At 39.0% G+C, this 22,483-nt stretch overlaps 1 protein-coding gene across 2 annotated transcripts in view; it reads right to left on the bottom strand.

Moving 5' to 3' along the window:
• The window catches only part of LOC120515360 (protein LYRIC-like), a 41,785-nt gene extending 28,555 nt beyond the window's left edge, over nt 1-13,230 (bottom strand). Inside the window, exons 1-2 of one of the 2 annotated variants that reach the window (XM_039736239.1) lie at nt 12,575-13,230; nt 7,984-8,085 (exon numbers count right to left, since the gene is read on the bottom strand). In XM_039736239.1, the coding sequence (XP_039592173.1) occupies nt 7,984-8,085; nt 12,575-12,898 (426 nt within the window). In that variant the 5' untranslated portion in view covers nt 12,899-13,230. The remainder of the gene's footprint in view (nt 1-7,983; nt 8,086-12,574) is intronic. The other variant, XM_039736238.1, reaches the window with a different exon arrangement.
• Between the last annotated feature and the right edge of the window lie 9,253 nt (nt 13,231-22,483).

Raw genomic sequence — 22,483 nt, 5'->3', positions numbered from 1 at the left:
CTTCCTAATTACAATAAAGGATATTCAACATACAGGTCATTAATTTTGAATAAACGTTAATGAATAAATTGTTCTGGTGAGCTTTGAATCTGTTATGATTATTTGATGAAAGCAAACATACTGTATAACCACATTACTTTGTGCGTAGAGGTTAGAAGCAAATAAAATATCCAATCATAAAATAAAAATCTATGTGGTTTTATAAGGCCAAATTTCAAAAAGGAGATATTGCTTTTGCCACCTTCAATTCCAATGCACAGATGTGTAGTAGAAATGGCTCAGTTTACACCAAAATATTACCAACCTCCTGAGAATTTCAAGCACCCACTTACAGACTAGTGCTGGCCACATACAGTAAAGTACCCATCTATATCTGCTGGGAAATAAGGACTCAAGAAGCTGCCAAGTATATGAGGGATGCAAAATACACAAGTTGCCCAGCTGCAAATATAATAATTCTTATGCTTGTGACTGTTATAAAATACATACTGGCACACATCACACAAACTGTTACAGAGAAGAAAAAGGAAGTATATGTAAATACATAATTTGGAACATGCAAAGTACATGTATTATGATCTGTGATTTCCACAGTAATGAATCAGTCGCTCTGTCTTTCCTTATACAAAACAGCTAAATAAAGAGGTGGCAATGCTAACTGTCTGTCAGACACGAAAGCCAGCAAGGCATTCTAAGTGCTGAGTGCAATACGTAAAATGGAAACTCAAAAGTACAAGAAATTAGGGATGTCACAATACCAGGATTTTAGTATTCAGTACCAATGAAATTTCACGATACTTCTTACCTTTAGATACCACAACGAAAACAGAAATCCCATTTAACCGCTTTTTATTAAAAGTACTTCCATTATTAAAGTGGATAAAACTTTGACTTTCTATATTTGAATATAAAATGTATAAATACTAATTTATTTACTCATTTGGTTGATGCCTTTACCCAAGGTGACCTACAACGTTTTAGATACAACTGGTTCCACAGACAGGTCATGGTCACACAGTGTCAGTAGCAGGACTGGAACCCATAACCTCAGGGACTGATGTCCACAGCCTTAAACACTACCCCAGAGTACTTACCAAAGACTACACCACGCTACCGCAGTAATATTAGTAACTTTAAAATGCTGGTTTACCCAGCGTTTACCTTACTTAAGAAGTAAGCCAACTATCACTTAAGTGAATTACTGTAGGTATTGGCATTCATAAATACCGAACTTTTATAATCTTGAGGGGACTTCACACAAGGTTTATAAGAGATGACATCAACATGGACTACCTCATTTATCTTACCATTTGTACATTACAAATTTATTCTGACATTTTCGCTCCAGTAAATAAAAATATTGCTTACTAAACAAACATTCAAATATTATTATTTATGTACTGTTGAACTGGTGAATTCCTAGATAATTTAGAATATTTTAATTTAAACTTAAGTTTTTTTTGTAACAGCCTGTTTTTAACATCTGCTTCATCAGAGAATTACTCCGTTTGGTTTGTAACATTTGCTATGGTAAGAGTTATACTTGCATCATTACCTGGTTAAAAACATACTAAAGAGCTACAGTTGAGTCAAACTGATTCAGTTTTCAAATGTCACAAAAACTTGGAACTTCAATGTTCCAAATCTGCCCCCCCCCCCATTAATTATTATTATTTTTCATACATTTGTCCAAAGTTTAATTTAATGTCAGTTTTACACGAATCCATTATTTCCTAACTGCCATAAAACACCCTTTGTTCAGCTCTTTTCAATGTAACTTGTATGCCTGATCAGATATTTTTCATTGCTTAGCCTGTGTACGAGTTCAGAGGTAAAACATTAACAGGACTTGCAGGTTATCTAGTAGACTGACTGCTTTACACTCACCAACTTACCTTTCATATATAAATGTGCTTTCACTATGTTTATTAGATTTTGGGGATTACATATGCATATCTGTATTTAGTAATAAAGTATGTCTTTTTGCCCATCCTGCTAACTGGCATAATTGCAGTGCGGTGTGCTTCAAAACATTAAATCAATTTTATTGAGAGATGCCGAGTATATTGGGAAGAAGGATGCTAAGGATAGAGCTGCATGCAAGAGAAAAAGAGGAAGGCCTCAGAGAAGGTTTATGGATGTGGTGAGAGAGGACATGCAGGTGATGGGAGTGACAGAACAAAATTCAGAGGACAGAAAGATATGGAAGAAGATGATCCACTGTGGTGAACCCTAATGGGAGCAGCTGAAAGAAGAAGATTAACAAATGGAGCAGCTCATTTCGTAGCCACTACATTTAGAAATGTGCCTGACTTTCACTTGCTACAGCTGTTCATACTGCCAACAGTCCCAGAAACATAACTGTGAATGGTGCATTCAACGTTTCCACTGTGACCACAAACTGTATAAACAGGTTAGAAAATGGAAGGATGCTTAAAATCAAATCCACAGATGTGTTTGACATTATCAGAACATGAATGTGAGGACTCCATTCCTTTTTAGGGTCTATACAGAACACAGCATTATAATGTGATTCCTCAAAAAGTGACTCCACTCCATTGGGCCTTTGAGCAATGCCCTTAACCTGCAATTGCTCTGTCCCGGGTATCATGTTAATCTGCATCCAGCACTGCAAGCAGGTCCTCCACCTCAAGAGGGAAAACCTGGGGAATGGTGGCAGGATTGGCACTCCAACCACCATATAAAACCTCACACCGTTCCAGCGTGGTGCAGAGGTGTCACCCAGTACACTGGGGTCCCAATCCAGGTGGTTCGTTGTGTGGTGGGTATGGCAACGTACTATCAGTGCACAGTTCCCAACTCTAACCTGTCTCTCATGCCATCATTTTGTCTCGTCTTAAAACATTATGACACTACAAGTTGAACGATTGAAAAAAAATCACATCCGATCAGTCACACCAATGCACTGACCAAAGCAATGCATGAAGCTATTTATGAACTGACTCTATAATGGAAGTTTTTTTTTTTTTTAAATAATAAGCACGATTCCAACAGTCATATGCTCAATTTCTCCTGTCTTGAAGACAAAGTACTGTATTTCCAACTTTGTATTTCCAATCACGACTTCAGTTTTTCTTTTCGACATGTGGTGATGCAGTTCTATACATTCATCACCGTCAACTGTTTTATATGTATAGGGTGGTCCAGATCTAATTATGCAATTTTCATTACGCTATAACTTAGGTTTATTACATAGAGAAATCACAAAAAATTCAGGACAAGTGGAACATTAAATGAAAATATCAGAGAATTAATTCAATGCAAGTCCATTTTCGTTTATTACGGTTCGTTTACATTTCGAACAATTCTTTTGTCTTGTATTGTTTTCCTGCATTGCATTAAAAGTTGCATAATTAGATCTGGACCACCCTGTAGTTCTTATTAACATTTTTCTCAGATTATTACTTTGCCATCTGGAGTAATTTGTCTGTTTAATATCACACGAGTACAGTACATTTAGTTCCACAGATACTGAAAAAAGCTAGAACCGTTATGTTTTTGTAACATTAGTATCGACTAGTACACAAAGTATTGGTTCTTTTAACATCCCTAGAAAACAAAAATGGTTGGAAAAAACATTTAATATATTGAGATGTTTCTTTGAGGCACAGCTATTCATGAAATTGTTAAATTTGGGTGTTAGGGGTGGCTGGTTAAGGTGGGGTACTATTTTCTTTGTTAAAGAAAATAACAGGCTTTGAACACTGTATAGAAAATGTGCATATACACATGTCTATATGATACTAACCTTCAGTCTTTTAAGTTGTTTTGGGAACATATCAAGAAGTATCAAGTATCTCATTTTGGGGTCCAAAAAAAAAAATATCACAGTATCAATTTAGGTCTCTGTTGCCCTGCCCTAAATGAAAGCTGTACTGAAAAAAGTCAGAAGTTAACAGAATGCTGTTGACATGCAGGGTTTTTAAACACAATATGAGCGCAAAGGGAGATAAAACATAAAAGAAAAGAGAACATGGGAATGTTTAATAGAAGGAGGAGATGGCAAAAAAAAAAACAAACTAGTGACATGCAGTGGTGTGAAAAACTATTTGCCCCCTTCCTGATTTCTTATTCTTTTGCATGTTTGTCACACAAAATGTTTCTGATCATCAAACACATTTAACCATTAGTCAAATATAACACAAGTAAACACAAAATGCAGTTTTTAAATGATGGTTTTTATTATTTAGGGAGAAAAAAAAATCGAAACCTACATGGCCCTGTGTGAAAAAGTATTTGCCCCCTGAACTAATAACTGGTTGGGCCACCCAGTAATTGCAGTAATAACTGCAATCAAGCGTTTGCGATAACTTGCAATGAGTCTTTTACAGCGCTCTGGAGGAATTTTGGCCCACTCATCTTTACAGAATTGTTGTAATTCAGCTTTATTTGAGGGTTTTCTAGCATGAACCGCCTTTTTAAGGTCATGCCATAGCATCTCAATTGGATTCAGGTCAGGACTTTGACTAGGCCACTCCAAAGTCTTCATTTTGTTTTTCTTCAGCCATTCAGAGGTGGATTTGCTGGTGTGTTTTGGGTCATTGTCCTGTTGCAGCACCCAAGATCGCTTCAGCTTGAGTTGACGAACAGATGGCGGACATTCTCCTTCAGGATTTTTTGGTAGACAGTAGAATTCATGGTTCCATCTATCACAGCAAGCCTTCCAGGTCCTGAAGCAGCAAAACCACCCCAGACCATCACACTACCACCACCATATTTTACACTGTTGGTATGATGTTCTTTTTCTGAAATGCTGTGTTCCTTTTACGCCAGATGTAACGGGACATTTGCCTTCCAAAAAGTTCAACTTTTGTCTCATCAGTCCACAAGGTATTTTCCCAAAAGTCTTGGCAATCACTGAGATGTTTCTTAGCAAAATTGAGATGAGCCCTGATGTTCTTTTTGCTTAACAGTGGTTTGCGTCTTGGAAATCTGCCATGCAGGCCGTTTTGCCCAGTCTCTTTCTTATGGTGGAGTCGTGAACACTGACCTTAATTGAGGCAAGTGAGGCCTGCAGTTCTTTAGACGTTGTCCTGGGGTCTTTTGTCACCTCTCGGATGAGTCGTCTCTGCGCTCTTGGGGTAATTTTGGTCGGCCCCCACTCCTGGGAAGGTTCACCACTGTTCCATGTTTTTGCCATTTGTGGATAATGGCTCTCACTGTGGTTCACTGGAGTCCCAAAACTTTAGAAATGGCTTTATAACCTTTACCAGACTGATAGATCTCAATTACTTCTGTTCTCATTTGTTCCTGAATTTCTTTGGATCTTGGCATGATGTCTAGCTTTTGAGGTGCTTTTGGTCTACTTCCTTGTGTCAGGCAGCTCCTATTTAAGTGATTTCTTGATTGAAACAGGTGTGGCAGTAATCAGGCCTGGGGGTGGCTACGGAAAATGAACTCAGGTGTGATACACCACAGTTAGATTATTTTTTAACAAGGGGGCAATTACTTTTTCACACAGGGCCATGTAGGTTTGGATTTTTTTCTCCCTAAATAATAAAAACCATCATTTAAAAACTGCATTTTGTGTTTACTTGTGTTATATATTTGACTAATGGTTAAATGTGTTTGATGATCAGAAACATTTTGTGTGACAAACATGCAAAAGAATAAGAAATCAGGAAGGGGGCAAATAGTTTTTCACACCACTGTATAGCTGAGGCTGAATGGAAAAAACAAAAAAAAAATCAGTTTCAAAGCATGTCTGACTCTACATGTACTTTTGATTTACTTTAATCTCTCAAGTGTTTTATGTGGGGTCATACATACATAGTTTTGACCCGGGCATTATTATGTAGTCCACCTTAACAACAAGACTCATCTTGCCGATGAAGAGTGTGGACTGCAGAAGATAGAGATGCAATATAAAAAAATCAAATATGCCGGTCTAGCAAAAAAATTGATTACAGGCATCAAGAAAGGATCAAGCATTTCTAAAACTAGAAATCAACTTTAGCTATAGAGAACAACAATATAAAGTGAATGCTGACAGCAGGACACTTAACTAATCTTGCTATCAGCATTCTCCAGCTTATCAGAAACTTTTGCCTGGTACTGAAAAACTACTGGATGAAAAACCCCTTCTGAGTCTTGAGATAACAGAAAATGGGTACAATTATATTAAAGGTTTCTTTTAGCAACTAAAGTAAACAGTAAACAAAAATAATATCAAACAGTAAACTAAATTATTCATTTTATAGCTATGTAAAATAATTATTAGGAATGTGTTTAGCATCACAACTGTTACAACAAAATGGATGACTAATGGCAATAACTACTTCAGGGAAAAGCTACTGAGATTCAGTTAGACAAACCATTTCATAGGTTTTAATACCTGAAAGGCATGACTTCAGATGTGTATAGGAATTAAATAAATGGAAATTAAGGTCTATTATTTTTAAGGCTTTCCTTTTATACTTTCAATGTATAGATTTATTGATGAAACTCTTATCAGTGGGTGGAAGGATCCTGTCAATGAAAGTCCCAGAAAACTTGAAGTGCTGATCGAGAGACTGATAATCCTTAAGTTGGCCACCCATTTAATAAAGTGATGCATTTGTCCTGTGTAGAATGTAAGAAATGGTTGCATTCAGGAATCTGAATGATTAATACTTCATGACATTGTCACCACCTGCAACAAGATGTGCTAGAGAAGAAGTGTGTTTCCTGAAATCCACCAAGTGAACAGGTATTCCGGCTACCTTCCTTTGAAATTAGCATGCAGAGTGATATTATCGGCAAAAGCAACAGCTAAACAGATGGAGCAAAAAATATAATAGAGAATAAACAACTTCATGGTAGTTTAGGATCAGCAGTCCTTACTGACAGCTACCAAGCCACATAGTTTAACATCTAAGCCAAGCAGCACTGTTTTATTCACTGTGCACAGGATCTTTTATAACTATACTAATATACAAAGTCTACAGAAGCTATTCTGATGTAATTGCTATGGAACAGCTGAACATTTGTTTTTACAAAAATATTTGCCGATACCATACACAGTCAAACTGACAAAAAAAAGTCACTTTTCTCTGTTCATTTTGTATATGGCCCATGAGGGGCATACCCTTGACAAGACTTCTGGATGAAAATGAACATAGTAGATGTTCAATGTTCGGTCTAAAATTTAATCTTGACCGTGAGAGTCAATAATTTGGCAACATTTAAATTTATTTAAATGCATTTTAATGCTTTTTTTTTTGTTTTTAACAGGCACATTGTAGCGTTATTCTGTAATCTATGTCATTATTAAATACAAGTTTTATTAAATATTCCGTTTTTAAAATGACCGTCACTGAGTTACTCTCCGACAGGCTTAAAAACTAGATTTTCAGTTATGTAAAGAGAGAGTTGATATGCCATAATTACTTCAAAACAAAATGATAAAACCCTATTAAGGCATAGAACTCTCAGAACTGCTGTGAAAGTAAGTAATTGTGCATATGTCAAAGAGTCTACTTGCACAATTTAAAAAATGCCCATATTTAGAAAGTTACCTGTGTGACAGAAACAATAATGACTATTCAAAAACAACAAACAAACCCTATAGCCGCACTTTCAAATCAGACCCTGTCAGACACTGCTGTTTTTTTCCTTAACTGTAAACATCTATTAAGCTGCAGTTACAATTGCAGATGTTTAAAAATAACACACAACTAATTCAACAAGGTTAATATGAATAAAATGGAAATACTCTGTGTAAATTATTAACATAGTGGGAGCTGGAAAAAAAAACAATAGTATAATTTTAAAATTAATAACTGAATTTGCTTGTCTAGATTTAATTAAAAGAAAACAAACAATTGAAGTACACAGAAATGGCAGTTAAAGCTTTAATGAAGACCAAAGTATTTACTTAACCTCCTTATTTAGCAAGTTCTGACTTGGAAGCATTTACCATTCTTGCCATTAAAAAACAGAGACTAAATTCAGACAACTCATTTTCAACCAGTGGAGACCCACCTTTTCAGTCTTCATTTCAGCATGCTGTTTTGGTACTTCTTCCATAACAATAGCATCTTCTTGCAGTTCAACTACAGCACGTCCATTAGGTTGAGGTTTTTGCTGTAAAGAGAATTCACAATTACTTGTGTCATCTAACATACTCAGGCAATGAGATAATCAACTACCTTAGCATTATACAGTAGGTAAGTAAGACTATCATAGCCGATCCCCTAGCTAGAACACCATTTTTAACTCAGTAACAGGTCAAAAGAAATCAATTTGTGACTAAAATCGCCCAGTATCAGTGAATCTAGATAGATGGATGGATGTACAGACAGATTGACCAATAAGCTGGCATCTTTAAAATCTCACTGAGAAAATGAGTGGTGTCCACCTGCTTCAAAAAGGGAATTATGCACTAAAAGACTGCACACATTAATTGTAAACAGCAGATACTTTCTACCATTTCAAGTTTACCTACCACCATAGAAGGTCCACACAGTTTGTCATGTCACTAGCACTTCATTCCATCGTGTATAAATATTCACCCAGTTATAGTATTTCAAAGCAGGTATTTGTGTAGATTTACATATATTTAAACTACACAAATGAAAGTTCATATACACATATAAAGAGATGTGCAAGATCTACGTGTAGTGCTGTCTGACTTAGCAAACATAAAACATGCTGCCCTAACTGAACTGTTTTCTTTATAGGAGCCAAAAGACGCCAAGTTGTGGTAGACTCACTTTCTCACACAAAAGGTGGGCGAGTAAACTTCCTTCTCAAGCCGACGACGATGAGCTTAGTTGGTGGGTGAGTGTCACAGAAGTAAAATCATGAATTCTCACCATCTGGACTATATTGTATTTCCTGTGTTCGTATTTCTACAGGCAACAGTCTGCATTTATACAGATGTCATCAACACAATATACATCCATATGCTTTACTGAAAACATTTAGCATACATACATACATACATACATATAGGCACAAACACACACATTTTATGCTTATGAATGTACACAAATTGTCACATGTGCTATGGGAGTGTGCTGAAGGCTCGTCACAAGGGTCAAAACAGGGCACAGATTTGGGCAAGACTCACATACTAACCTCTCTTACAACCCTAGACTGGAGGAGACCTCAAAGGAACGGTGACGTCCGTTCTGAGCATTCCCGGAAGTGCTACTTGTGACGCTATATAGGAGATGGACTGCCAGAAGTTACCGTTCAATTTGGGACCTGCCTCTGCCGAAGTCACATCGGCCCCCAGGGGCAACAGACCCTTAAGCCAGAAGAAAACAGAATTTTTTTTTTTCCTTTGATTTTCTTTTACAGCTTCGCTGTCATTACAAGGGTTGCTCCCTGAGACACCAATCTTTTTTAAGTTTGACTCATTTCAGTATTTCACAATATGCCTAAAGAATACACTTACTACAAAAAGTTGAACATACTGATTTAAAACACACACTTGTGCATTTTCACAAAAAATGATGCCAGTTTGCTTGCGACTCTCTGACCAGCTTCATAGCTTATGCAGTGAGGCACTGCCAACATACTACATACCTCAAACCTTATCAGGTACACTTTAATCAATGAGATCTAAGCAGAACAATGTCTGAATAGGTCACCTTTTACAAATAAAAAAAAAAAAGAGGTCTTAATTCAAAGCTTGGATCTCAGCAAAGAATAGGAACACCTAGTTAGTTTTCTGCATACTTCATGATGTCTCAAATGTCACCATCATTAAAGAGGGCCTTTGTCATGTAGGCAGACAGGCATGTTCCCAGACAATGGATTGGGCCACTCCGCTGTGTGAAGGTTTCAGCAGACAAGCAGGACAGATAGCTGCCCATATTTAATCACACTCAAGAAGGATGGACACATCAGACTGGTCAGCCAGGGGGATTATTTAGATCTGTCTTTGTACTGCTGCTGAAACTGCCAGCAGACACAGTGAGAGGCAGGATGGATGCTACTAGTACTGATGGTTAGCACTGCCGCCTTATAAGATCCAGGGCTCATACTCTGCCCTGGGTACGGACCGTGTTAAATCTGCATGTTCCCCTTGTGCCCATGTGGTATTTTTTTTTTTTTTTAATGTAGGTGTTAAATTACTTGGTGATGTAAAATCAACTCATTATCAATGTGTGTGGATATGCACATAGATATGCTCTGTGATTAACTATCATCCAGTTCAAGATTGGTTTTTACCTTGTGTCTGAAGCCGCCAAGTTAGGGATGGCACCTATGACTGTGCACTTGATGGCTCACAAGGTAACAAACTGATGGATCATCCGTTTAGGTGGAAGCTCCCATGGAGTAAGACTATCTACCTTTATACAGGTCTGATATAACCGAGATTAGTGTCACGTCTGAAGGTAGCAGGCCCCGCTCAACATCTACATAATAACCATTCCTTCAGTGAAGAATGGTAGAGGCAGTATGTTGATTCAAAGCTGAACAGAGCAAAATACAGAGAGATCCTTAATGAAAACCTGCCCCAGTGCGCTCCAGACCTTTGAATGGTTCACCTTTCAACACAACAATAACTCTAAACACAAAGCAAGGGGCACTTCGGGCAAATCTGGGAATGTCCTTGAGTTGCTCAGCCAAAATCCTGACTTGAACCCAATCAAACTACTCTGGGGATATATGAAAAGAGCTGCACCCCTTACATCTGCATTCCCCCCAAATCCAAAACCACCAAAGCTTGACTGGATCTGCAGGGAAGAATGGTAGAAAATACTCAAGCTTGGGTGAGTGAAGCTTGTCGTTTCAATATGCAAGAAGACTCCAGGCAGGAGTTATTGCCAAAGGTGCTTCGACTAAGTACTGAATAAAGGGTCTGAACACTTGTATAAATAGGATATTTCAGTTTTGCATTTGGAATAAATTTTAAAAAATGTGTAAAATCCTGTAATAACACAATACTTATTTTATTGAAGAAAAAAAAAAAAGTGTTACCAAAAGAAAAGAAAAATCAGAAAGCATGTTTGTATAAAACTTACTCCGAAAACAAACAAAAAAAAAAGCTATCATGTCACATAAACATTACGTTTATTAGGCAACATATTGAGGAAGAGGTTAAGAATATGTTTAGTGGGCAGTTAAGTGACAAAAACTGAACAGACTTTATATTCATATACAATTAACCCTGCATGTGCTGAGGGGTAAATTTAATCCACCAGTTCAGGGAGACAGAGGGCCAGTGATCACTGCAGCACCACTGGGTGTGGCAAAAAACAAATGTTGTGAACGCCGGTCCTTTGCAGGGTACACCTGCACTGCCAAGCCCCAAAAAAAGTTTGCTATGGGCAGTCCAGTGACAGAAACCTATAAATAAGGTGTCAGCTTAGTTTTCACTCATTTATTGGCTATTAATATGTTGAAACAGTGCGATCTGCTGGCACAGCTGCCAGTATTATACATCATATCCTTGGGGGGGGCTCACTGTGGGGATAGAAAAAAGGGGATGGATTACTATTTTTTTAAATTTTTTTTTTACTTGCCTGCACATAACAGACTAAATGTATTTTATAAAATACATGAAAATGAAGGTGGCTGTGTTGCTGGTCAGTTACATGAAGATGCATATATGGACTTAGGATTTAATAAATGCTGGCCAGTTACATGTAGTTTTTTTATACAAAACAAGAAAAAGTAATGCACTACTTGTAAAACATTAAATTTTACAATAAGTAACTACATAACATATTTAGCTACTTTTTTTGTAGGTAATGTAACTAAGTTACTTTGTAAAGTAATGTCCCCCAACACCAAGTGTTCCTTGAAGTGAAGAACAAATGCTTTTAGCAGAAGGCTGCAACACAAAATGTAATGGGGTTTGAATACTTTCTGAATCCAGTGTACCAACGACATGGCACAAGAGTGTGTACACACTAAAAATAATACTCACTTATACAAAGAAACACCACTAAAGCCAGTCTTTCAAAAATGTTACAATATTGCACACGTTTCAATCTTACTACCAATAATCCTCATATTCTGGCCATTCAAGAGACTAAGAGTATGAATTAATGAAACTAATCCGCCAAAGTTGAAATGTATATTGTCTTTCGAATATGGGGTATCACCAAACGTAAAAGATAAAGCAAACTGCTACGATCAAAGTTATAATAGCCCTACTATAAATACAAAATTAACGTCAAAATATAGACCAAGACGGACGGGTTTCAATGAAAGGTCAAACCAGGTTCACGAATCACTAAACTCAAAAAACATTTAATATTCCGGGTAACTCCAGCCGCACCCCACTATGGTGATTTGAGATAAATCATGTTGGAAAGTCAGTTATTTATCACTTTTTGTATATGCAATACACCCAAGGACTGTGCACAGATCGGCTATAATGGTTCGTCAGTGGCCACGTCGCCTTAACGGCTCCTGACTAAAGTACGATACAGAAATGACACAAGCACACTTCTTCCCCTCTGACTCGACAGAACGTTACTAACATTTGGCTATGCCTGTAAATGCCGCGTTTCCACAAATTGCCCTTCCCCATTCCTTTTGCCAATTCATCGACCCGCTTTACCCCTCGATCCGGCCATTTCGGCGGCCTGTCGGTCTCCCACGCCGGTACCTTTTCAACAGGTTTCTTCTTGCCCTTCTTCTTCGACTCCTCAGGCTTGACACTCTTCGCAGCCGGTGCCTTGGTCGCCTGCTGGACTATCCGAGCCTCTCTCTTCCTGCCTGTGCATGCCGCGGCCCACATGAGCACGACGACCAGCAGCCCGAGGAAGGCCGTAAGCAAAATAACCCATGATGGGTAGAGCTCCGGCTGGAGTCCAAGGTCTACGCCGACTTCTGAGCGGAGGAGGCCCACGCCAACAGATAGCAACTCCCGCAAGCGGCTCGCAAGGACCTCGGCCTGCTGAGCCGCGGCTTCTCGCCACATCGCTGCCATCTTCGCAGTGACCTGGCTGGCAAGACACGGGAAGCAGACACGAAGAAGAAGGACCACAAGAACTGGTGGGAGGGAGCGCGACAAAGAAGGGCGGTCAATTCGTTAGCATCCTCCTGTGAACGCCGTCGCACCGAAAAAGACAACCGCGAGACCGAAGTAGTTTAACTGGTATGACTGTCGAATGACAGACGTCTACTCGCTTCGAACGATCATCGGAGCCTCCAAAGTCCAAAATTAGCTGCTCAGTCTGCAGCCGCAATCGCAGCTTGGTCTGGTGGTGACTCCGGCCTGGTCGCCACTAGAGGCGCCTCTCGGCGACTCGTGCAACGTCATCAGTGACATCGGCGTGGCTGTGATTTGACGCGAATTATGCTGAGGCCGGGGAGAGGAGGTGGGGAAGCGAAAGGGCGCCCCCTAGGGTGCTCCGCCTGCCACTGTGAATTTTGCTTGAGAAGTCTCAGCAGGCGCAGGGCGAAGAAGAGCTAACAGAGGTGCTTTATTATATACTAGCCATGTGCGCCCAGCTACGTTGCGCGTGTCAAAGTTGTCTGTGAAGGGCTCCCTTGTTTAAACGCGGCTGCCAGTCGTGAACTGGGCCCTTCATCGTACAGCATTATGATTTTTTATAAGGAAAACAAAATTACAAAAGAAAAAACCCTTGGACATTGACTTGATAGAAACGGCCTACTCGGAATCACTGTCCGAATAGTAATTATGTGGTGGTGTAGGAGCATTTCTGCTTCTGTCCGTTCACAGTTCGTCTCGTTTTCACGACGCTGTCGTTTCCTCTCATGATCTCTTCTCAACCTTTCTCCAATCTCGCAGGTTGCTTTGTGGCAATCCAAAGAGTAAGGCAATATATACACGGAGCAATGGTTATAAAATGAAGACACATAGGTATCCAGGCTCTTTAAAGCATAAATAGAGATCACTTCACTGACATGTGAGCAAGCCACGGTACAACTGTGAGACGCGCAGCACTCGCCGGCTACAACGTAACAATAATAATTTCCGGAACGTGCTGTTACGTTGTCATTCATTTTACCCACTGTCTTTCTTTCATTCATATGTTACCTAGGCACGTACCTTTTCTTATCGGCAATCTAATTCTCTAGCCAGGCCTCAGGAGCTAACCAGCGCAACACTGTCCACCACCCCTTTTGTTATTCCGGCACATTGTTGACATCTGTGTGTAACAGCAACGTACTAAACTGGAAGGCGGTCTACGCATGCGTGGAATTTGCGGACAAACAAAGATCAAGATCTAAATGAAGATCTCTTTAGTTAATTTAAAGCACAACAATTCGTTTAGTTTGAATGTCTGTTTTGAGGTGTGACTGGAGTACTACATTCTTCAGTAGTATAAGCCTGGAGGAGATTCTTAATGCAATGCCTATGTGTTAGCTGTCTCTCTACTGCCATCTAGTGCTGCTTCTTCTAATTCATTCGCGGACAAACAAAGATCAAGATCCAAATGAAGATTATATATAGAGATTGCGCTTTTAAATAAACGAACACTGACTCAATGTTCGTTACAGGTTCATTTAAAATATTTACTTATACAATTTAAACCAGGGGTCTCCAGCTCCGGTGCTGGAGAGCACCAGTAGCTGCAGGTTTTCATTCTAACCCTTTTCTTAATTAGTACACTGTTTTTGCTGCTAAGTAATTTCTTTTGAATTAATTTTAATTGATTTGTTTTTTTAAGATTTGTTCCTCGGAATTGCTTCATTTCTTTCCTTAAATGGCACCCAACCACAAATGAAATGAGTGAGCCAACAGAAGACCAGCTAAGTCAGGGCCTGAAACTCCAACAAATTTCACTCCAGCCAGTTGCTTAATTAAACGCCGATTCTTGTTGTTAAGTAAACCCATTCTTCAAGTCCATGGCTTGTTGCTGCTCTCATTATGAAATAGCGTACATTTCCAAAATTTTCTGTTTTTTAAGAGCACTAATAAAATGTTTTGTGGACCTGAGCGGATCAGCATTCCTGAGACTTTCATCTTTCTTTATTTTCAGATATTGTGTGATGGACACAGTTTGCTGGTCATGTTTTGGCTCATTTTGTATCTGTTTATTATTTGGCTGCTAATTAAGGAAAAAGAAACAATTAAGAAGTCTGAGTCTTCAAGAGCAAGTCAAATAAAATGAATTCAAAAGAAGTTAATCAGGACCAAAAACAGGTCACTAATTAAGAAAAGGGTGAGAATGCAAACCTGCAGCAACTGCGGCCGTCCAACACCGGAGTTGGGGACCAGTGATTTAAACACTGGCTGATATGGAGTTGCTCAGGGACACATTGTCAAGAACTATTAGAGCTTACAACTTTAACCTGTTGATTTACGTCTTGCAAGTAAATTTGTATGCTGTTTGATTGGATCAAGCTTATAAAAATATAACTCTCAACGCAAACATACAATATAAGGAAAAGCATAAAGGTCACTCCTTAACAGAGCACAACCAATCAATTTAACAAAAATACACTACAAACATTCAATATTTAGACTCAGGATTAAAATACTAAGTTAACACATTTCAGTGTGTGGAAAATTTGTGTTTTCAAAATTATACAGTCTGATGTTTACGCCACTAGGCCTCATTTCTTGCATGTAGCCTTAATAGATGTCATAAATAATAATAATAATAATAATAATAATAATAATAATAATAATAATAATACTGTAAGAGCCATTTCCTAGTTACATCCATCCATCCATTTTCTAACCCGCTGAATCCGAATACAGGGTCGCGGGGGTCTGCTGGAGCCAATCCCAGCATAAGAATCATAAATGTTTTACTAAATGATAGTGCATAATCTATGGGAGGTTCCTATAACCACCATAAGTAGAATTGAATTGCTATATTCTAGCTATTTCTAACTGCTCTGACTAAACATTATTCTCAGTTAGTGATCAGCCTTGCCATGGTGTAAGGTGTAGAGGGCACACAGTTTTAAACTGTGCCTTTTGTGTGTGTTAAGTAACAAGTAAGACAAAAGTATGTAATTAAAACTGTGGCGCCATATGCTTAAAGCATACAGAAGAAGAAGTTAAGAGCTTTTAAGTACAGAAATAACAAAAGTTTCCCAAGAAAAGCTAAGTTTAGCGAAGATACGTTTTTCCTTTTTTTTGCATTTTATTCCACGTCTGTAACAACTTTTTTCTTTATTCTTGTGTGGATTATTTGCTTTTAATTTTCACTAAATATTTTTAAAAATGAACTTTTGGGCTGAGAGATTTCTTTCGGCACACATTTGACCCGTGCTTGAACTCGCCTTATACTTCAGCGGCTACAAATACATTTATTGTAAGGAGGCATCAGGCAAAAACAAAGAGTACCAGCCAGAAACCCCATTTAATAATGGTGGAAAAAAGTTGAAAATAAAGGCCACACGTGTGCAAAACTGGTATAAGCTCAACTAGAATAAATCAAAACAGCAGGAATACCCCATCTTATTCAAGGGTTAAGTAACAAATGAGCCCCGACCTTGGGTGGCTTCTGTATTTTTAAAGGGATGGGGGCTTCATGGCGGGAGCCTAAACTGGGTCACATGTCTATCAGGCGACTGCAATTAGTTCAGAATGCAGCAGTAAGAATCCTAACCAGAAAAAGAAAATCTGAGCACATCTCGCCACTCTTAGCATCATTACACTGCTTACCTGTGAACTCTAGAACTGATTTTAAAATACTGTACTACTAATGGTATATTAGGTCTTAAATAATCATACTCCTTCCTATATTTTGGAAAGCCTCTCCTTTACATACAAAGTCATATAACCTTAGATCTTCTACTAGTGGTCTGCTTATTTCTCTATTACAAAAAAAAAAATCTTGCGACAATACAAGACTTGTGACGATACAACTATTTTTTCCTGCGAGGAGATGTGATCTTTTGAAGAGAGACAGAGAGACACTTTTACTTCTCGCGAGATGGACAAGTCACGTCATACTTACAACCTTTGGAAGCAAGTCCCGTGATACACATGCAGAGCAGTTTAGAGATAATGGAAGTAGGAAAATTCGAAAGTCTCAAAAAAATGAGAGTAAAGATCACATTAGTGCAAACAAACGGAAAATATTACTCGGTGAAATAACGGAACAGCGAAAAGAGATTGAATATTCAGGTGCTGTACAGGCTTTTAAACATTCAAAGTGCCGCATGAAATGCCGATCACACGGCACCGCAGCAGCAGCAAGCCAGCACCTGATTGAGCAAAGAGGAGGTAAAAGAAAAACTGTATTTGTTTGCCATTGTATCACCATTTAAGAGGGGTTTTGGAGGACCGGCTGCATCTCCTCGGGGTGCGTTCAGCTTCCCTCTTTACAACGGCACATAGCGCTCAGGGGTTGACGAGCAAAGTGAGCAGGGGGCGAAGCAAACACCTAGTTTTCCAAAAGCTAAAAGTACAAAAGAAGTGGCGAGGCAGCCTATTGATGTTATGCACCAAAAATCTGGAAAGCTTTATTGGTGGACATATGCCAAGCTAACACTATGCACCATTTAAAAAAAAAAAAAACACTCACTATTTTAATTTGGCTAATTTGACTTGCTGTGACCTTGGCTAGTAAGAAGAATAGAAAATGAATGGGCTGTCATTATTAGTGTTATTATACCATGAAACGAAAACAGTTATCCTGGAACACATTTATAGTGACACTTCTTATGGGGACAACAGGGCAGGCATTCAGTCCTTTATGACTGCCATTTATTGTGTAGGTGACACAAATAGTTACACCGCTGAACTGATGTGACGGACAGAAAATAATAATATTCAAATATGTGTTCTTTCATATTCTCGGTGTCACTTGTCTGTTATCAAGGGATCATTACAAGGGAGCTACAGAGTTACCCTACCACTACTAAAACTTTTAAAACGTTTTTCTTACCCTAGTCATGTTATTAGTGTGATCTGCTGGAAAAGGAATTCATTAGATTTGACAAGGATTTTCTAGCTCTACAGATTCCAGTTATCTTTGTACAACTGACAAAAGGGGAATTACTGCAGGTTATCCACTGCCATTGTCCATACTTGGAAAGATACGACAAGTGATGCATTCTTATACGTCTCTTTCAACATCACCAATGGACTCAGCTGCAAGTTGACTGGCGTGACCAGGGGGCAGACCGCAAGGAGCCATGAAGAATATTTGGGGCGCCAGCCAGGTGACCCCATTTAATTGTAGCCATTGTGCCAAAGCACAAAATAATAAAACACTTTGGTGCACTCGGCACAAATATCAGGTGTATAGAGCTAAAAAGTAATCAAATGTGAACGCTAGATAGCGGGACCTTCACCTCCATTGTCTGCTGGTACTGAAAATCATCTGCCATCCTCCAAGGATCACCCCTTTTTATTGTGTCCTGACCAGAAGGGGTGGGGCCTGTTCAGGGATAAAGGCGGGGCTAAGCTAATTCCTTGGGCTGCCTCTCGGAACTGTGGGTGAAAGAGAAGACCGTATTAGAGACAACACAATAAATGATAATCATTGTTATCGTATATACACACATTCAAGATCAGTTCAAAGAAGAATAATTACTTTTAACAGTGCACAAAGTATAATTTCATATTTTAGCATTTAGCAACATCCCTATATGTAACAGAATTCAAAATGCTTATAGCTCAAGGAATAAAAGAGTTCTTGAATGTGTTGCTCTTTACCCTCAATGTCTAAACCTGCAGCATGATGGCGACAACTACAATTTAGGAGAAAGAGGATGGCAACTGCCCAACAAAATTGACTTGGCCTTCTTCCTAACCTGTTTGCAGTGCAGCTCAGTGACAGAGGTCTGCTGCACACCAATAGGCTTACTGCTAATTTTTACAGTCTTGTTAGGATGGTTTATATTCTTCATCCTGAGGCTACCAAACCAACACATAAAAGCAAATGTCGCAACAGATTCTATAAAAAAGTGTCATTATGATATTGTCCACTCTAAAATAGTTGAGTTTCCTAAGAAAGAAAAGCCATGTCTGTTTCTTTCCTACACGTACATTCTTGTGTTAAGTGTTATCAATGATGGACCCCAGATATTTGTATGACCCCACCATATCCACAGTCTCTCCTTTACTTAAAGTTGTGGCAGTGAAAGGAGGGGAGCACCTGAGATCTTCAGCCATATCCTTTGTCTGTCTTACAGATATTTAGTTGTAAAAAGGAACAATCACACCATGGAACAAACTCCTCAACAACCACAGGTCCATGGCTGCCCCCTTTATCTATATTACTAACCAAAGGTTGTACACAGATGCCAGAAGCAAGCCGTGCGCACGGATGCCAGACGCCAGAAGCAAGCCGTGCCAAAAGTGCACGCGCACAGTGCCTTAGAGGCCCAGAGTCAAACCCAGCGGCTTCCCAGAGTCAGTAGGTGGCGCCCAAACAACACAACCCAACCTGTAAACTAAACTTGAGGTAAAGTGTGCATGCCAACAAGTTGCCATGGTGACATATTTAAACTTGAAGTAGTCGTGACTACTGACAGTGCCAGCAGTCAGCTACTCCACAATGCCAGCAGTCAGTGTTCTCCACTCCAAAGTGTCAGTAGTCAGTGTGCTCTAATCCACTGTGCCAACAGTCAGTGTGGCAGCTGTCAGTGTGGCTTATTTGAATCACATTAGGGTAATTCACTGTTAAAAGTAAGTTCAATTATGATTCCTAACATGAATTTTTTATTTCCAATTTACTTCATTTAAACCTTTGCACTCCAATATGTATTTTACTTATGAGTGCAGCAACTCAAATACATTTTTGACTTAAATGATATAACAATTAAATATCAATTTTAGTTTTAATACATTGGTTAATTTTAGTACAAATATATTTATTTCATTAAATAAAAACTTTCCCAGGACGCTCCCACCCTTCATGATTTTTCATCCCTCCAAAGATCAGAGGGAACAGAAAGTGACTGCCATTCTTGGATTTCCGATTTTTTACAGAATCGGGGTTTACTGATCTTATAGAAGCCTCACAATGACAGACTCATCTGCTGGTTTCATGATATGTCTCTCTACCACCATCTAAAAAACAGGCTTCCAACTTGCTAATATATCAGGACTTAAGGCAGATTTTGGAAGACTGATGTAACAATGACCACTTTAAAGACCCACTGTGCACGAAGAACTCTTTTTAATGGAAGAGATGATCGACAAGCAGGTTTTAGGCCACAAACCAATGAGCCAAGAGGTCAAGTCGAGCCTAAACAATATTTAATCAGTCAAAATAGAAATTCCCTTAAATCACTTACATGGTTAAAGACTACTGGAGGCAGTGGCGTAGCGTGGGTGTCAGCCGCCCAGGGCGGAGGAAAATTTCGCCGCCCCCTTATTTAGGTATTTCAATTTAAACTTACATTGATATAACAGGTATAGAACACTTATGATTATACCTTGACGATCGACAAGATGAAGTTATTAGCGAATTGAATATAAAACACAAATCGACTTCCAATTAGAACTAGAACGATACTGTTACTATTTATATTTTTATTAAAAAATAATATAATTTTTAGAATTAAAAACAAAACTTCTGTCTTTAACTACAACTTTATTCGTCTACTTTTTTTAAGAGCAAAGTCTTTTATTGCACTATCAATGTCTATAGCATCACATACCTCTTGCTCAATAGACAAGACAGCCAGATTGGTTAGCCTTAAATACTCATTGTTGATCTTAAATAATTTTTGATCAATTTCAATTTTGAAAAACTCCTCTCACTGCTGGCATTGCTTATGGCAATTGTGAGGAATATTTGGAGCATTAATATAATATTGGGCAGTGTATCTTCCAGCTTGGATTTCACAATAAATTTTAATAATTCAAGTGGGTCCGCATTAATTAATTTATTTTCGTTGCCTGTGGCAGTAATAAAAGTCCGCAGTCGAAGTCGTTCCAGCTTCAATTTCGGCAGATGCGTAGTCTAGATTACATTTAGTATCGTCCGAATCTAGATAGATAGATAGATAGATAGATAGATAGATAGATACTTTATTAATCCCAAGGGGAAATTCACATAATCCAGCAGCAGTATACTGATACAAAGAAACAATATTAAATTAAATAGTAATAAAAATGAAAAAAATCAAAATAAAATTAATGTTAGCATTTACTCCCCCGGGTGGAATTGAAGAGTCGCATAGTGTGGGGGAGGAACGATCTCCTCAGTCTGTCAGTGGAACAGGACGGTGACAAAAGTCTGTCACTGAAGCTACTCCTCTGTCTGGAGATGATCCTGTTCAGTGGATGCAGTGGATTCTTCATGATTGACAGGAGTTTGCTTAATGCCCGTCGCTCTGCCACAGATGTTAAACTGTCCAACTTTAATCCTACAATAGAGCCTGCCTTCTTAACAAGTTTGTCCAGGCTTGAGGCGTCTTTCATCTTTATGCTGCCACCCCAGCACACCACCGCGTAGAAGAGGGCACTCGCCACAACCGTCTGGTAGAACATCTGCAGCATCTTACTGGAGATGTTGAAGGATGCCAACCTTCTCAGAAAGTATAGTCTGCTCTGACCTTTCTTACATAGAGCATCAGTATTGGCAGTCCAGTCCAATTTGTCATCCAGCTGCACTCCCAGATATTTAATGGTCTGCACCCTCTGCACAGTCACCTCTGATGATCACAGGGTCCATGAGGGGCCTGGGCCTCCTAAAATCCACCACCAGCTCCTTGGTCTTGCTGGTGTTAAGGTGTAAGTGGTTTGAGTCGCACCATTTAACAAAGTCTTTGATTAACTTCCTGTACTCCTCCTCCTGCCCACTCCTGATGCAGCCCACAATAGCAGTGTCATCAGCGAACTTTTGCACGTGGCAGGACTCCGAGTCATATAGCCGGCGTTGGATAAGCAAACTTATCCGCCAAATTCTGTAGCTGCTGAAAACGCTCACGAATTTCTACAATTATTCAACTTATGAGCACTAAAATCACAGTTTGGAAAGCTGAGCACTCACGGACTTCCCTGAAGGGACTTATCCGTACTGTAATCTAATTTGCAGGTGTTATTATACAATATTGAACACTATTCTTTATATGATAGAAGTCATTCTCGCTGAATATTAGTCATAAACAATCCAAGCACAAAATAAAATGCGGGGAATCCCTACAAGTCAGTACAGACGGTGCTGCCAGTCGCAAAAATGAGCAAGATGTCATTATTATACATTCATTTAAAGAAAGGGGATTGGATTCCCCAGTTTCGTCACAGAATAAGTAATGAAAAATTCTGTGCTCATTTCAATCAGTCCGAATCGTAGGCGCGACAAAAATCTGAAATGAAATGGTTCAGATTTTTACAAGATATTATTATTATTTATTGTGAAATTTTGCCGCCCCCTAAAAGTGCCGCCCCCACTACGCTACGCCACTTACTGGAGGACTTATTGATGCGTATTAAACTATTAAAGGACTGCACCGAGAAACACACCTCAGAGTAATAATTGATAGGTAGAAAAGCCAGCATTATGAACCACATTTATTGTGACACTTCAGGTTATAAGAACGGCAAGATTCCAGGCCTTTGAGCTTAGAAGGGAAGTCATTCAGTTCTTTACAACCATCACTTAGTGTGGAGAGGACTAACTAATGA

The sequence above is a fragment of the Polypterus senegalus genome, chromosome 15 (assembly GCF_016835505.1).
Source record: "Polypterus senegalus isolate Bchr_013 chromosome 15, ASM1683550v1, whole genome shotgun sequence".
NCBI lineage: Eukaryota > Metazoa > Chordata > Cladistia > Polypteriformes > Polypteridae > Polypterus > Polypterus senegalus.
This window is presented reverse-complemented; position numbering and strand designations above follow the sequence as displayed.